At 30.8% G+C, this 18,695-nt stretch overlaps 2 protein-coding genes across 8 annotated transcripts in view; one reads left to right on the top strand and one right to left on the bottom strand.

Moving 5' to 3' along the window:
- The window catches only part of LOC127709190 (transmembrane channel-like protein 5), a 293,058-nt gene that overhangs the window by 48,938 nt on the left and 225,425 nt on the right, over positions 1-18,695 (top strand). The window lies entirely within an intron of this gene.
- Positions 1-18,695, bottom strand: part of LOC127709185 (uncharacterized) — a 55,894-nt gene that overhangs the window by 3,556 nt on the left and 33,643 nt on the right. For 3 of the 7 annotated variants that reach the window (XM_052214573.1, XM_052214575.1, XM_052214576.1), the window contains 13 exons: positions 16,297-16,365; positions 15,429-15,502; positions 13,571-13,811; positions 12,320-12,502; positions 11,844-11,922; positions 11,259-11,411; positions 10,162-10,610; positions 9,757-9,917; positions 8,834-9,002; positions 6,762-6,838; positions 6,091-6,285; positions 5,472-5,526; positions 3,237-3,305 (listed from right to left, as the gene is read on the bottom strand). In XM_052214573.1, the coding sequence (XP_052070533.1) occupies positions 3,237-3,305; positions 5,472-5,526; positions 6,091-6,285; positions 6,762-6,838; positions 8,834-9,002; positions 9,757-9,917; positions 10,162-10,610; positions 11,259-11,411; positions 11,844-11,922; positions 12,320-12,502; positions 13,571-13,811; positions 15,429-15,502; positions 16,297-16,365 (1,974 nt within the window). Of the gene's footprint in view, positions 1-3,236; positions 3,306-4,022; positions 4,057-5,471; positions 5,527-5,786; positions 5,809-6,090; positions 6,286-6,761; positions 6,839-8,833; positions 9,003-9,756; positions 9,918-10,161; positions 10,611-11,258; positions 11,412-11,843; positions 11,923-12,319; positions 12,503-13,570; positions 13,812-15,428; positions 15,503-16,296; positions 16,366-18,695 lie in introns of all 7 variants that reach the window. The other 4 variants (XM_052214574.1, XM_052214580.1, XM_052214579.1 and 1 more) reach the window with 4 other exon arrangements.

Here is an 18,695-nt window from a genome sequence, read left to right as displayed (position 1 = left end):
TTTCCCTATATTCCGGTATAAGTAACAATATAACTAAGGAATGAATTCATACAAAAACTAGACCTCAATTATATGCCAGAAAAGCAGCAAATATAGGTTACGGTGACTGACTCTTCATTTGAAGCTGTGAGATTTCATGCAGTCTCATACAGTAACATAACTGCTGACCAGATTGAATCCAAGCGGAGCATATAGGTCACAGCAACTTAGTTTTGTCTGGATGCTGACCTACATTACAGGATGCCTCCATAAACTATGCAATGTTTGATGGTTGTAAGCCAAGCAGTTCCATAACTTTGTTCAAGCAAACTTAACACATGTTTTCTTTATCATAAAAAAAGTGTCTCATTGCATAAATATAAGTAGTGTGTCATTTGGAGAACATCATTACCCATCTTAAGCTCCTATTAACATTGTGCTTATGACAATGATCACTTTTCTCAATGTAAAGATCTAAAATACCAGGTACATACATTTGTAACAACAAAATATCATTTATGCTCTAAAAATCAAGCAATAATAAAGCTATTGGAATAAATCCTAAAAAGTATAGTATAGGGTAATATCATGAATATTGGTGAATTTTGTCCTGAGTAAATTTTTTTATTGAACGAGCTTGCTCGTGCAATATATATTCTACAAGGGATAATATTCACTAATATTTATGCAATAACCTTTTTATTGTAGAAGCAAAGCTTTAACAAGAGTGCACACACTGAAAAGTCTATCCTGCTTTACTTTTTTTTAATTTGTGTTGACGGTCTGTATACATGAAGGTTTTACTACACCTATCACATAAACTTAACAATATCAATAATCAATAAGAATGAGGTCAAGGTAAGATGAACCATGCCAATTGGACATGTTCTCCTTACAATCATTCAATACACCAAATATGATGGCCCAATTGCTCATAGTACATGTATCTGATAAACTGATAAAACCACAAAAACTTAACATTGACCTATGAACCATGAAAATGAGGTCAACATCATATGAACCCGGCCAGACAGACATATACACCTTACAATCATTCAATACACCAAACATAATGGCTCTATTGCTTATAGTATCTGAGAAATAGACCAAATAACAAAAACTAAACATTGTCCAATGAACCATTGTCCAATGAGGGCCTCAGGAAAGTTAAGTTTGTTGAAACTAATTGTGTTTACCCTTTTTAAATAAAGAATTTATTATAATTATTATCATTATTACAACCATTAAAAAGAGCTCAAGGTCAGATGAATATGCCAGTTGGACATGTACACCTTACAATCATTCCATACACCAAATATAGTTGACTTCTAAGATATGGACTTGACAACGAAAACTTAATCTTGATCACCAATCCATGAAATGAGGTCAAGGTCAGGTGAACCCTGTCTGACTGACATGTAGGTCTTGCAAGGTACCTATATACCAAATATAGTTGTCCTATTACTCATAATAAGTAAGAAATTCACATGAACAAGAGTGCACACGCTGAAATGTCTCGCCTTCTTTACTGACCATTGATTTTATGTTGATAGTCCTAAATATAAAGCTTTGCTAAAAGTATTACATAAACTTAACATGATCCAAGAATCTAAGGTCAAGGTCAGATAAACCAAACCAGAAATACATGTACACCTTACAATCATTCAATACACCAAATATAGTCGACCTACTGCTTATAGTTTCTAAGAAATAAACTTAAACAGGAAAACTAAACATTGACCAATGAACCATGAAAATAAGGTCAAGGTCAGATGAACCATGCCAGACAGACATGTACACCTTACAATCAATCTATGCATTAAATACAGTTGATTTATTGCTTCTAGTATCTAAGAAACAAACTTAACCATGAAAACTTAACATTGACCTATGAACCATGAAAATGAGGTCAAGGTCAGATGATACCTGCCAGACAGACATATACACCTTACAATCCTTCCATACAACAAATATAGTTGACCTATTGGTTGTAGTTTAAGAAAAACAGACCAAAACACAAAAACTAAACACTGAGCAATGAACCGTGAAAATGAGGTCAAGGTAAATTAAACCTGCTAGACTGACATGTACATTGTAAAATATTTCCATACACCAAATATAGTTGACCTATTGCATATAGTATTAGAAAAAAAGAACAAAACACAAAAACTTAACTTTGACCACTGAACCATGAAAATGAGGTCAAGGTCAGATGACACCTGCCAGTTGGACATGTACACCTTATAATCATTCCATACACCAAATATAGAAGACCTATTGCTTATAGTATCTGATATATGGACTTGACCACGAAAACTTAACCTTGTTCACTGATCCATGAAATGAGGTCGAGGTCAGATGAAAACTGTCTGACAGGCATGAGGACCTTGCAAGGTACGCACATATTAAATATAGTTATCCTATTACTCATAATAAGAGAGAAATTAACATTACAAAAAATTTTAACTTTTTTTTCAAGTAGTCACTGAACCATGAAAATGAGGTCAAGTACAATGGACATATGACAGACGGAAACTTCATAATATAAGGCATCCAGGTCTTCCACCTTGGAAAATATAAAGCTTTTAAGAAGTTAGCTAATGCAGCGGCTGCTGCCGGATCACTATCCCTATGTCGAGCTTTCTGCAAAAAGTCGCAGTCTTGACAAAAACTATAAAAATGAGGTAAAGGACAATGGATACATGAAAGACAGTAACTTTGTAACATAAGGTATCTGCATACAAGGTATGAAGCATCCAGGTCTTCTACCCACTGAAATATAAAGCTTTAAACAAATAGTTTATGCCATTGCTGCAACTGACAGATTGCAATCCCTATGGCTCACATTCTGCCACTTTTGTTGCAGGCGAGACAAAAATTGTTTTGAAGCTATATTTGTACTATTTTTTGTTATGTTCTATTGGATATGTTATGTTGATATATACAATAAGATGGATTATTTCTAAAGGGTGTTAAAAATGATAAAAGGTACAGTTTTATAGCAGATACAGTACTGATTATAAATGTTCTTAGAGGCAATATGCTTATTTTAAATTTTATGAGCCTTCTATAACTCAGTTTACTTGTCACAATAGAGTATTTTACAAACTTGAATATTTCTTAAAAAAAATTTTGACAGCAATTATATTATGAACAATAATCCCCTCTTCATTTTTAAATAAGAGATTTCCAATCTTTTTATTTATTTCAAAATCAATTAGAGCTGTGAAATAATGTTTAAGGGGAATAAATCAGACCTCTAATTCTTTCTGACTAGAGCGTGATTTTTCATCTTCTGATTCGCTATCTGCCAACTTTGAGGATTCCTGAAATTAGAACACGCATAACTCTAGAAAATAAGCATATAGGATGCAAAGTATCGCATGAAAAGACAAAAACTACCACACTGAAAGGTAAAAGATATATGATATACACTAAATTAGTAAAATAATAAAACTTTCTTGCTATGGACTAAATGACCAAAAAATCAATTTACTGTAAATTCAGAAATTATTGTGAGGTTTTTATTAATGCGAATACATGTAATACGACTGGGTGAGTATCGCAATAATAAGACGTCACAGTTTGATATCTCATACATATATCTGTATGCAGATTTTCCTAAAATCGCAATAATTAAACTCACATTTTTGTCCATTCTTTAACAATCGCAATAATAAATGAACGCAATAATTTCTGAATTTACAGTTATCCTGGGGCCCTTTCACACTAATTAAAGTTGATAGTTTCTTTTCTCAACTTTTAAATAGGACATTTGTTTATACTAAACGAAGCTCTTTTTTTTTCAAAATTTTATCACATATTTGAACATTGTAATTATATGTCCATCAAACATGAGGTTCTGGTCATTTATAAATAGATTCTGTTTTTAGCAATATAAATTATCGTTCAATTACATTAATACAAAAGTACTATGTATACAAATTAGAATAGAAGGTTGACATAAGAATGATTGATTATTACTTTCAGTGTGGTTAGTTCTAGCTGACTATAAATATAACACAGCAAAAAAACAATATTACCATTATTATTTATTAACCATCTTCATAGTAAACTCTGCAAGCCAAATAAAACTATGCATTTTTCAAATATTTAATTATCATAAAACAAAATCCAATTAGTTTAAGCTTAACACTGTTTGAAAAGAGGATGATTAAATTTGTCATTCATATATGCAAATGAATATACCGGATTCTGGTTATGAACCTATTAAAAGCAATGTGCTATTAAGGTTACATGTACCTTTTTCCAGAAATAAAAGAGGCATGCATTATTTCTACAAAATGAAATTCAGACAAATGTTTGACTTCTTTTTTCTTTTAATAAGTTTAAGAGCAACTAAATTTCAATTTACACATTTTTGATCAAATTTAGTGTTGCAACAAATTTCATATGTTCTTGTAATCTTCAAATTATTGGGGTTGAGGATATATCATGTAGATGTCGATGTTTTTTGGAAAGAGATTTTTTTTTAATTCTTATATCTTACATACCACTTCAACTAGTTATTTAAAGTAATGTGGTCTAAAAATATATCATAGAAATTCATAGAAATTTCTGTAACAAGAGGAAGTATAGCATAGGAGTGTGCTCTTGTAAAAAGAAACTTGCTATGAGTAACACTACAGGTGCCACATGTGGAGTAGAATCTGCTTACCCTTCTGGAGCACCTGAGAACACCCCTGGTTTTTGGTGGGGTTCATATTGCTGAGTCTTTAGTTTTCTATGTTGTGTTTTGTATACTGTTGTTTGTCTTTTGGTCTTTTTTCATTTTTTGCCAAGGTGTTGTCAGTTTATTTTTGACTTCTGAGTTTGAATGTCCCTTTGGTATCTTTTGCCTCTCTTTTCCTAAGGGCATGTGAAGTAAAAGGACAAGACTAAATTATAGTTAGATTTTTTTTTAATTAATTTTTCTAGTACTCTTACTTTTCTTTGCTGGTTATAGAAGTACTCAAGTAGAAATCAAAAGTTCTCATAGATTGAGTGAACACTTTTAACATTGACTTCCTTTAACCCAACCCTCTTGCTTAATAGTTATTACCCAAAATATATGATTTTTTCTTGTTATTGCATCTCTTTTGTTAACAAAAAAGATATCAACAAATTTATCTCTTTAACTTGTTTTGTTATATTCTCCTGAAGTTTCAGTAATTTTTTAACGAAAGCAATCCAGTGATATCTTATAAAACCTATTTGCCCATTATTTATTATACTAAGATGTAAAGACCTATAGTCTTGATTTGAGATCCTTGGGCCATAATTTAGAAATTGAGGTCAAGATCAATCTATAAGAATGTTGAAATTTAACAATACGAATGACAGACCATGCCAAACAATGACAAAAGTTCACATTCATCCTTTAGAACAAGTGAGCTAATAATCATTAAATGTTTAGTTAGGTTAAATATCTCAATGTAGAGAATATAGGCCACTTATATAAAATTATGATAGCTCTAGTCTAACACTGCTACCTCATCATCTTTCCACATGTCCTTGGTTTCTTTTGGACTGGAACTTCCATTCCCACTACAAAAATAAATATTTTGTGTCTTACAAAAACAATGTGCAGCTGTGTTACCATGACAACCATAACTGTTTTTTTTTTTTATTTTGTGTGAAATGTGCTTGATATATCAACAATGACAAACTATACCATGTGAACTTTTCACTTCAAAGCACCATATGTTTCCAGTGAAGTGATTTTATTGAGGTTTTCATAATAATGATCATTTAGTAAAAGTATAAAAATAAATTTCCAAAACATTAAATTCAATTTAAGAAATTACCTTTTTTGGAAGCATTCTATATCTGGAAATATATATTTATTTTTTTTATCCATACTGAGCTATGTACTTCATGCAAAGCTTCACATTAAACATTCTAAACTATTAACATTTAATAAGATACATGTATTTCCATTTTATGTTTCCTAAAATCCTCAAATTTGTCCTTATCAGAAACTTATTCTTTACCTCAACCTTTCACAAAATTAAGAATTCATAGATTCAGGCATTACAACAATATTACACTTTGTACATGAGGTATAAGTTTTACATCATAACTAAATTGTTTAGGAGTCCAATCTCTTACTTCTGATCGTTTGTTCTCATTTGAGCAAATCCACTGTTTGGGTCTTTCATCTCATCCTCACAAGCTTTAAGAAAATCTGCCACAGCTCTGTGTTGATATTCCTCGGCAACCTGACGTGGTGTACGACCCATGTCATCTTTAACATCAAGTCTGGCTCTATTTGCAATTAACCACTTAACACACTCTAAATGTCCCCTAAAAGAAGAAAATGATAATTCAGTAAAATTCCAAACTTATATATATTTTACACAATGGATATTATCTATAATGTGGGTCAATCTTGCTTGTACTGCACATATATTATATTTTATTAAGGATATTCATTTACTTGTATCTACAGTTGGATAGTATGTCTGACTTTAATAAAAATCTTTTTTTGTTGTTGACTGATTCACATGCCTTTTGGGGTAAAATAGCTTCTAGTATAATGTTCACCAATAGACTTCCAGGACATGTGAGGTATAAGTAGCTGTTTTTTAAAAAGATTTCCATTGTGAAGCACATACCAACAGGACACATTATAAACAAAAGGTAAAGCACATTTTAAATTCTAAATATTTATAGCAACTTTACTATCTAGATTGCTGTTTCATAAAAAAAAATAAACCGAAACAAAAATAACCAAATAAAGGGCATCTAAATTGTTTGGTAAAAAGATTATTAGAACTTACTCCATTGCTGCTAGATACAGGGGAGTTTTCTTGTCAGCTGATCGACATGTTATTGCTGCACCTAGCGCTGCCAGTACCTGTAAAAACAAAGACAGTAAATATCAAATCTGGCAAGTTCTTCCTCATGGTACAAATGTTGGAAATTTAATTATTGTGTTGTTAATTTGAAAATCCACATAAGAAATATTTCACTTACAATACACACAAGTAATATGACAACAAGCAGCAGCTAATTCCTCATGCAACCCATTAAATAGAAAGCATGAACTGATATAAAAGCTAAATGTAAAGGCAAGTATTAACCATTTACAGTGAACATGACATGACATAACAGCTTAATGTAAAGGCAAGTATTAACCATTTACAGTGAACATGACATGACATAACAGCTTAATGTAAAGGCAAGTATTAACCATTTACAGTGAACATGACATGACATAACAGCTAAATGTAAAGGCAAGTATTAACCATTTACGGCAAACTTGGCATGACATGACGACTCAATGTAAAAACAAGTATTAACCATTTACAGTGAACATGACATGACATTACAGCTATGTAAAGGCCAGTATTAACCATTAACAGCAAATATGACCTGACATGACAGCTAATGTAAAGGCAAGTATAAACCATTTACAGTGAACATGACATGACATAACAGCTTAATGTAAAGGCAAGTATTAACCATTTACAGTGAACATGCCATGACATAACAGCTTAATGTAAAGGCAAGTATTAACCATTTACAGTGAACATGACATGACATAACAGCTTAATGTAAAGGCAAGTATTAACCATTTACAGCAAACATGACATGACATAACAGCTAAATGTAAAAGCAAGTATTAACCTTTTAGAGCAAACATGACCTGACATGACACCTAATGTAAAGGCAAGTATTAACCATTTACAGTGAACATGACATGACATAATAGTTTAAAGTAAAGTCAAGTATTAACCATTTACAGTGAACATGACATGACATAATAGTTTCAAGTAAAGGCAAGTATTAACCATTTACAGTGAACATGACATGACATAACAGCTGAATGTTAAGGCAAGTATTAACCATTTACAGCAAACATGACCTGACATGAAGGCTCAATGTAAAAACAAGTATTAACCATTTACAGTGAACATGACATGACATAACAGCTGAATGTAAAGGCAAGTATTAACCATTAACAGCAAACATGACCTGACATGACAGCTAATGTAAAGGCAAGTATTAATTATTTACAGTGAACATGACATGACATAACAGCTTAATGTAAAGGCAAGTATTAACCATTTATAGTGAACATGAAATGACATAACAGCTTAATGTAAAGGCAAGTATTAACCATTTACAGTGAACATGACATGACATAACAGTTTGATGTAAAGGCAAGTATTAACCATTTACAGTGAACATGACATGACATAACAGCTTAATGTAAAGGCAAGTATTAACCATTTACAGCAAACATGACCTGATATGAAGGCTCAATGTAAAAACAAGTATTAACCATTTTCGGTGAACATGACCTGACATAACAGTGAAATGTAAAGGCCAGTATTAACCATTAACAGCAAACATGACATGACATGACAGCTAATGTAAAGGCAAGTATAAACCATTTACAGTGAACATGACCTGACATAACAGCGAAATGTAAAGGCCAGTATTAACCATTAACAGCAAACATGACCTGACATGACAGCTAATGTAAAGGCAAGTATTAACCATTTACAGCAAACATGACATGACATAACAGCTTAATGTAAAGGCAAGTATAAACCATTTACAGTGAACATGACATGACATAACAGCTTAATGTAAAGGGGAGTATTAACCATTAATAGCCAACTTGACTTGACATAACAGATGAATGTTAAGACGCATATTGACCATTTACAAGCTTACTTGACTTGACATTACAGCCAAATGAAAAAAATGCATACTGACCATTTAATAGCAAACACAAGCAGACATAGCTGCTAGGTGTATATCGCCCTACTAACCATGTAACAGCAAACATGACCTGACATAGCTTTTAAATGTATAAATATTTATCCACCTATATACTAACCATTAAACAATTAACATGGCCAGACATAGCAGCTAAGTGTATCGGTGTATATCCTGTAGGTGTCTCCTCATTCAAACTGGATCCATTGACTGCTAACCATTTGACAACTTCTAGCTGCCCATGTTTTGTTGCTATATGTAAAGGAGTCATTCCTATCTCATCCCGTTGTCTAAAATACAAATTCACAATCAGGATTATATAGCTTCTCATACAAAAATTATATAGCAGGAGCCGAGAATTATGATAACATTAATAATAATGGAGTTGATTAAAATGAAAACATACAATAAAATGAAAATGTGATTACATAAACACAACAGTTGTGTCCATTCAGAGAGGTATTGATGATATTTCAATGAGTTTTCCTTTTGAGGAAATGTCACTTCTTGTAAATCCTGCTTAAAAGATATGAGCACAGTCAACTCTGTATTAAGGTCTTCATATAATATAAATTTTCATTACGTTTCAGACAAAATTTGGACAAATATTTTTGTCTAAAATGGCAATTGACCTATATTTATTGATTTCGAAACATGAAGCATATGAAAGAACAGCATCAATTTTCATCAGAAAGCCGCATATCAACAAACACTGATATCAATTACTTCATGTACTAACTAGTTCACACAAGAGTTATATATAAAAACAGAGTGAATATTCAACAGTAATAGAAAATAAATTGGTACTGTGTAATATTAAAATTAATCTTTTATGGCAACATTTAAAAAATTTGTTTTCAGTCCAAATAAAAAATCTACTAGCACAGGTAACCATACAAAAATGCGCCTTTGTCAGGTTTAACTCAATAAACTTTGTTGAAGTTGCATACTTCTTTCGTAAATAATCCACACCAATTACTACACCAAAAATGTAATGAGATTCTTTATAGAAGAAAAATCAACCTGTCTAAAGATATTACTTACGAAATCATTTCTGGGAAATATTGCAGTAGTTCTTGGACCCGTTTCAAACTTCCAATTTTTGCAGCACTTTGTATGGTAGGACCTCGTAACACTTTCTTTCTATCTTCATTTTCTTCATCCTTTTTCTTTCTTCCCTCCTCTTGTACAGCTTCTAAACCAACCTAATAGCAATGGTGATATGATGAATTAGATTTAACAGTTTTTGTTAGAGATTTTTATTTCAATTTTCACTGTTGTAATCATTTCAATAAATATGCCAACTGTATGAAACTAAGTTAGAATTTTTAACTTTTTCATAATTCATAAACATAGGAATTTGTGATAAAAATAAAGCAGAACAATAAAATACCATTGAAACTGGCACAATATGTGGAAATAATAATTAAAGTGACTAAATAGCTATACCTTATATCCATGAATGAAATCTTGTTCTGGTTTTGTTGAACTACTTTCTGTTTCTGATGATGTGTCTACAGAAACATGTTTTGGTGTTGTGCTGGTATCTGTAGTTGAAGAATCATCATGCTTCCTGTCCTCTGTTACACGCTCTCTGAATGTATATGTTGTAGGCCCTTGCCCCCTCGTATCAAAAAAGTCATCTTCTTCTGTTTTTTTCATAGGAGAAAGTGGCCTCCCTTTGCTCTCTTCCTTAGTTACAGTTGAGCTACTGGAGCTACTAGATGTTGAAGAGTCTGACTCAGATCCATTTCTAGATTTGCTACTACGACGCACTAATATACTAACTTTGGTACCTTTATTTTTATCAATTTCACCCTCTGAGTCGCTTGATGAAGATGATGATGAAGAGCTGGAACGTCTTCTTTGATCCTCAGAATCACTCTCCTCTTCAAATTCTATAATATTTGGAAATTATTTCATTATACACTGTCGTTTCATGAAATGTATCACTTAAATATTTTAATAACTACGTATGGTTGTTGCCTGTTGGGTTGCTGTTTCATCATTTTAGGAAATAACTGCAATGCTTTCTCAATATTTTATAAAATATTTCTATAAAACATTTAAAAAAAATATACATGGTTGTTGGGTTGCGGTCTCATTGATCTTTACCTTAAATCATATCTTTTATAAATACAGTAACACCAATGGTGCAGTACAATATTCTTACACTTCTTTCATTCAATTTTTATAGAATTTTATCCATGTATACCTAATTCATTTTTTTCTTTTGTTATCACTGGACATTCTGCAAACAACAATCAAACAATATTTATTTGTTCGACTATCAGCATTCAAAATTAAAGCATACATACCACACACTGGTAGAAATTCAGATCATAGATAACAAACTTGACATAGTACAAAATGTACTTACTTTCTATAAATGCTCTATCATTTGTCAATGGTATGACCCTGTACATTTTCCTATCCCAATCTTTTTCTGACAACAGTACTTACTTTCTATAAATGCTCTATTATTTGTCAATGGTAAGACCCTGTATGTATTTCTGTCCCCATCCTGACCTGACAACAGTACTTACTTTCTATAAATGCTCTATCATTTGTCAATGGTAAGACTCTGTATGTGTTTCTGTCCCCGTCCTGACCTGACAACCATTGTTTACATGGGAAATCATATACTCTCTTATCTCTCATATCATATATTGTTACACTCTCTAAAAACCATGCATAACCTGAAAATTATAATTAACATATGTTAACAAACTTTCTCATAGAACTAACAAAACTTTTTTCTTTATATCGGTATGACAGATTCTAATATGTCGAATTAAAATAAAATGAACACCAGTGGAATGTACAAATTATATGTAAGGAATTTGATAAAGCAAAGAAATCACTCTAAGGTCTATCATGATGAGCGAGAAACTAGTGCCAAAGACAAGTTTAAGATGTACCCCTGTATTTGTAAATTTGTATATGCATTATTTATGGTAGAATTTCATAATTCTACAATTAACAGATATTTTTATCTAGACAACCAAGAGTTTGGGAAATCACAAGCGATTAAACCAGCAGGATATTTAGGAATAAAGCAGTTCAGATACAAAAAGGACCAGCAAACATTTATTTTAGTAAACTCCTTAAACTTTCCATTAAGTACTTACTTAGTTCAGTTCTATCATGTCCTATTCTGATCTTCTTTAATTTACCGACATGTGGAAAAGCTTTCATAAATAGATCTTCCTGCAAATAGAAACAGTTTATAAATACTATGAGAACAAGATATGATTTAAGGTAAGGGTATCAGTAAAAAATAAATTCGTGGAGTTTCATTTGATTCTCTCTTTACAGAAACTGAAATATCTCTTAAGAATGGAATATATATTTTATATAAATAACAGTATACCTGTATCATGAATAAAAAATGTGTCTTTATGGGTTTGACATGTAAACCCTCCTATTCTCCCTATTCTTCATCTATCAAAATAGTTGAGCATCTTATGTTACATCAATTTTTTTTCATTGACCTTCATTACATAAAAAATTAAAAGAATAATATAAACATCTAAATAATTTGAGAAGTATTTTTCTTTTTTCATTTTACCCCTGAGAAATTGAATTGTCATACGTATCCACTTACCTTCCCTTTCTGGAATGTAATTTTATGTCGTTTTGATCTGTCCAGATAGAATTCTTTAGATCTTCCTTTATCACCATACACAGTTAGTTTAATATCAGCCTTTGTACTAGCACCAATGTTTTCACCAGTTTTGACGTAGATTTGATATTCTCCCCAGTCACCCTGTTTCACCTCGTCCTCGTCCTAAACAAATTAAATTTTGTTTACTATACTGATAAAGTTAGTTTAGGACAATAAAAGTAGTTAACTCAATCTCTAGATTTTGAGAAACAGATTAACTTTCTGAGGCCCAGAATATTCCCTTCCTCAAAATATTCATAACTAAGCTGCAATGATCTACTTCATGATGTCACCACCTCCATTTGATTTTTTTTTTTTGGGTCATTGTTCTATAATCTGTCAGATTTATATTCACATATATATTTTATTCATTACCTCAGGGCAATTTAAAAGAATAAGAAAAATCTACATTTTAGGGTTAATTTGATCATTCAAATTCACCAAAAAATTTAAATTGACGTGTTACTGATAATTTCTTTTAAATTTCTAAATAAAGTCTTTAGGAAAACCTGAATAAAATTGTGGCTTAATGACACACTTTCACCTTAATGTCATAAGCCAGGTTTAACACCTATTTTTTTTTTAAATATACCAGGCTAATCAAAGAACTTTATGGCTAAATCGTTACAGAGAACAAGCACCATCCAAAGCAGATATTCTAATGTCAATGATTGGTTAATGACAAAATACACATTATTATGGGGGTAGTACTATATATACTATTCTATATGAATTTTCTCTCATTGGTTAATTTTTGAATGCCTGTTTTCATACAGTTAATTAAAAAAGTACTGGTATTAGCATCTTTATTTGTTCTAAAACATGTTGCACATTTTAAAATCAGCATACAAGATCACAAATTGTTATAATAACATTAGATTTTCAAAGTGTTCAAAAAGAAAGAAAACTTTGAGAAGGAATGTCTAAGAGCCCTTTGTAAGTTTGATGAACTGCATAATCTACATTTATTTGTAACATTAGATGGTAAGACTTTCAAAGAATTATGCTATTACTATTCAAACTCAAACATATTGTTATTCTGGGGCATTTTATAGGTCATTATACGGTTGGGGTTTTGTCCTTTGTTGAAAGCCGTAGGGTGATGTGTAGTAATTTACACCCTTGTCTCATTGGCAGTCATACCACAACTCTTTTTTTTCTATAGTCACTGTATCATATAGAAAACTTTACCTGATCATAATCATCATTTAATCGTTTCTCTGTTTGTATCCCAACATTATCTTGAGTCTGTGTCCCATAATTCCTCAGTACTTCATCGTCAACAGGTTCATCCCTGTTTATGATATGAATTCGTCTTTTCTGATGGGGTTTAGTTGTAGGAGTTAGAAACACATCATTTATTCGTTGATCCTCCTGTTCCTGCTTTGGTGGTGGGGGTCTTGGCTTGTATTCATCTCTTGCAATTTTCCTTCTGTATTAAATATAATGGTATAATCAGTAATCTTTTTTAAACTTTTTAATTTGAATAAACAGAAAATATGTACACATGAAACCTAACTACAGTATATTATCCCTTGTTTCCTCCACCAATAAAAACTGACTACCAAGAAATAGACAATAGTGATGAAATTAGCATTCAACACTCACCAATCAATCAATCAATCAATATTTGCTAACAAAATATACCATGGATGCATTTATTTACCAATTTTTATGGTTGAGTAGAGACAGAATTTTGAGGATTTTTTAATTTATGATTTATTGCTTGTTCCTATCAAGGCATTTATTATCTGTTTTTCATTGAATGATTTATGTAGTGTCTTTATACATAAAATTTGTAAGGGTTCCGCAGAACCCAGTGTCTCGCCTACTTTTGCATCTAATAAATGTTTTAAAAACTTTAACTGCAGACAGTATGTAATGTTAACTGGAAGAAAAACTAAGTCCATTCAAAAGTAATATACAGAAAAACAGGAAATAAATTTTTACAAAATTTCCTTCTATATACTAGTTTTTGATCATAAACAAGCTTCTGTCCAAGTTTGGTAGAAATCCAGGATAGTTTAAGAAAGTTATTAACATTTTAAAAACTTTAACCACAGAGTGAATGTAATGTTAACTGGCAGAAAAACTGAGTCCATTTACAAGTATAATACGGATAAACAGGATTTTTTTTTTTTTTTTACAAAATTTACTTCTGGATACTATCTTATGATCATGAACAAGCTTCTGTCCAAGTTTGGTAGAAATCCAGGATAGTTTAAGAAAGTTATTAAAATTTTAAAAACTTTAACCACAGAGTGAATGTAATGTTAACTGGCAGAAAAACTAAGTCCAGTTATAAGTAAAATACGGATAAACAGGATTTTTTTTTTACAAAATTTACTTCTGGATACTATCTTATGATCATAAACAAGCTTCTGTCCAAGTTTGGTAGAAATCCAGGATAGTTTAAGAAAGTTATTAAAATTTCAAAAACTTTAACCACAGAGTGAATATTTGTGAACGCTGCCGACAGAATGTAGGATCGCTTTGTCTCGCTTTTGCAACAAAAGTCGCAGGCTCGACAAAAATCCCATGAATAACAAAATTATAATTATTTTTTCATCCTTTTTTATGTTACTATATTTATTTGGCACTGATAATTATTTTTTTTTCTCATTCACTTTACATACATTTTTTTCAACCAAGCCAACAGATGCTCCCTAAATTCAACAAAGTTTTTTTACCTAATACAAATGTTTTTATTGAAGAAATAAAAAGAGGTTCTGCAAAAAACACTATTTCAATAATAATTGGCATTAAAAATTTTATCTAGAGCATTAGAACAAAATCCTTCTTCAAATATGAAAATGGGCACAAAATAATATAACATTAAATGAGACCATGTGATTCCTGAAAAATAAGACATTTTTGTGCTCAAAGTAAACAAAGTCATAGATGTCTAAACAAACTTTCACAACAGATTGAACTTAAATGTTGGAGACACTGACAACGTGAGTAGGGAAACAATTACTAACCTGAATATGTTCAGAAAAAGATGAAAAATTAAAAGGAAAAGATAACTGAATAAAGATTTTTTTTTTACCTCTGATAATCAGATGACATTGAATTTGTCCTTGTAGTGTATGCACTGTCACAACTATCATCACGACTTTTACCCTGAAATAAAATAGAAATAGACCTAGCATTTAAAATTGCTGTTTTTTTCTGTATCATAATCTATATACAATTTTGTACTTACTATGTTTAAATAAACGAATCATAAATATGTTATGACAAAACAAGCTAAAAAGGTCAATCATGACAAGATTTAAAAAGCTACATAAATTTTTTGTGTAATGTTATTCGTAAATAGTTTTATTTTGATATGCACTTCAGACCCCAACCCCCTCTTGTCTGATATATAAATTAGGGATTTTGGATATATTTCAACAAGACAGTAACCCCAAATGTAGTTTTTATTTAAGACCATTTAGTGTGTTACTTGGGTCTATTTATCAAGTGGACATTGGAATTGCTTTTACTAAATTACAGTTGTCTTCAACCAGAGGGTTTTTTTTTTTTTGTATTTTGATATGTTGTAAGGTGCTATTAGCCTTTAGTACAAGAGTAATTCCATGCATCTTTTAAACCATGCAAGAACCAAAGCACTGGCTACTGGTTGATTTGATTTTTGGTGTTTTAACGCCACTTTTAAGCACCGCTTTTGGGCTATTTCGTGGTGGCCAGTTTTTATTGGTGGAGGAAGCCGGTGTGCCCGGAGTTCGAACTCACAACCTCAGTGTTAACTGGCTAGTGATTACAGTAGTAACTACTTAGACCACTCAGCCACCGAGGCCCCCGGCTACTGGTTGAAAGGTCAGGTTTTTAATGTCTGTTATTTCCCTTTCATACTATGGTTTCTTTCATCAAAAATCTGAGAAAAGTGAAATATATAGACAGAAGAGACCTACCTTAATCCTTACATTACGATGTCTCCTACCATGGATATCCCAGGTGTATTTACCAGGTGTTGGACGTAACTGTAAATAAAAAAAAAAATACATTTAAAATCTAAAAATCATTCCATCACCATACATTCTATTAAGTCATTTCAAACAACGAAATAATTCATTCTGATTATAAAAGTTTATGATACAAATACCAATATGAGGTGGAACTTTTTTCTTTTTTGTTTCAGAAAACTAAATTTAAAAAAAAATCATAACCATAATGTTAAAGTGGATATAAACTGCTTTATACCATTTAACATGGGAGAAACAGCTAAGAATATTAACAGTCTGTACAGATACTACTCTCTTAAGTTAAAGACAACAATTAGAAATGAGTTAATTAAAGTAAATGCTATATGTTCTTAGGATTCAAAAGTATGTGCCTCTATCAAATTCACCAAGTTAGTGCTAACTGGCAAACGATTTTGTTATCATAAAAATAAACAAAAAATTAAATCAGAAAAAAATAATTTCTATTTTTTCCCCTCCTTATCCGAAATCAAAGAAACATAAGCAGCTTGAATTAAGACTTGATAATATGCTGATACAAGAGTTTGGTTAGAAGAAATATAGTAATTGGTTACAGGATACTATCTTGTAGATGGTGAAATACTGATCAATGATACAAGATAATATTGACTCATATCTCCTAACAACTGCTATGATGTCAATAAACATGCTGTTTGTTTTGAAAGGACTTAAGATAATATATGGACTTTTCACCATTGTGGATCTTAAAATAGCAGAAAACAATGTGTCTACATTTCAATGAAATATACAAATTTTAGGCAGGCATACAATTCATTAACTGGACTTTTCTTCAATTTAATTGAAGAAAATAATGTGTTCTTATCTTATTATTACTACTATAATTTTTACACACACACAAATACAGAATTTTTTTTTTTATTAATTAAAAGAAATAAAAATAGCATTCTAAGGGGAGATAACCCTGTTAACATAATTTTATAAAGGAATGTACAGTGGATTTCTTATATTTTTTTTTTATAGCAATAAAAAACAAATGGTGACCACATTTTTTAATATGTTTTCTAAACGCATTTCATACTTTATTTCAAAATTCTGTCATTTTGTTTTTCTTTATATTCACATAATGATTTTCCACTGTATATTCCTTAATTAAGAAATGTGTCAATTTTTCACAACCTATATGTTGAAAACTTGCTCAGTCACCTATAATTTTGGAAATAACACAATATAAACTACAGTACATTATGGTAAAATACGCAAAATATCCTGTATTTTTTTTGTTTATAGCATATTCTACCTTAAAGGTGTCACAAAATACTTTAACCACCAAGAAAGTTTTTATATATCATACAAAGTAAATTATATATTTATATACTGGTATAACTTTGCATACATTCTATATATGTATAATACTAACTTTAAGTACAAAATATATAAATTTTACTATTCTGTTCAACTGAACTCTAATTTAGCTACCAACTTCTCTAAAAATTCTAATGAATTAAAGCTATTTCTTCTTAAACAGACTGAACACGGACCAATCAGACGACCTCAATTTATCCAGAGATATCATTACAGGATGTCAACAATGACATGATTTTTCAAATGTTTATTTGATATGAACACTAATTTTTACCATAATGGTCTGTGTTAAATTTACCTTTTGTAAGTATTAGATACACCTTGAGAGTGTTAGCCTGAATGGGTGTATCTAATTTACACCAAGATATTATTGTCAATGCAGAATGATAGTTTTCAATAATTCAGGAAGGGGTCTTTCATCGATTTCACCATATGTTATTGGAAAGCATGATAAATACAGGGTATCCAATTTCTTTTAACTGCATCTTGTAGTAAGTTTCATTATAAACAGTTTAACAAAACACTGTGAAAGAATCTATAATGATGAGCAATAGTGAATTTTAATGGCTGTATCTTTTTTTCCAGTTTAAACATGAAAGTTTTGTGGTTCACTAAATGCATAAATCATTGATTCAGATTTTATTTTTCAACAATTACAAGAATGTAAGATTTTTTGCCAATAAAAGGTGATGTTGATTTACTGTTTTGATTACGTTGCTATAACAAGGGTTACTGTGTAAATTAAAACCAAAATTAAAACATCATTCTCAAAACTTAAAGTAGGAAACATTATCAAGGAAAATATATAGTTTAGCCTTGCCGTTTACATAAATCTTTAATGAATCTGTGTAAACAGTATTGAATAGCATATAAATATTTAAAGACTACATGATTTTTGTTCTATCCTTGATCAGATTTCATCTAAGAAATTATGAGTTATGAATATTTCATGTTAACAGCAAATCATAAATAAATAAAGTGTTAGTAATGAGTAAAAGCAATCAATT

Source organism: Mytilus californianus, unplaced genomic scaffold, assembly GCF_021869535.1.
Source record: "Mytilus californianus isolate M0D057914Y unplaced genomic scaffold, xbMytCali1.0.p SCAF_7, whole genome shotgun sequence".
Lineage (NCBI taxonomy): Eukaryota > Metazoa > Mollusca > Bivalvia > Mytilida > Mytilidae > Mytilus > Mytilus californianus.
The sequence above is the reverse complement of the archived record's forward strand: the minus strand, read 5'-3'. Positions and strand labels throughout refer to the sequence as shown.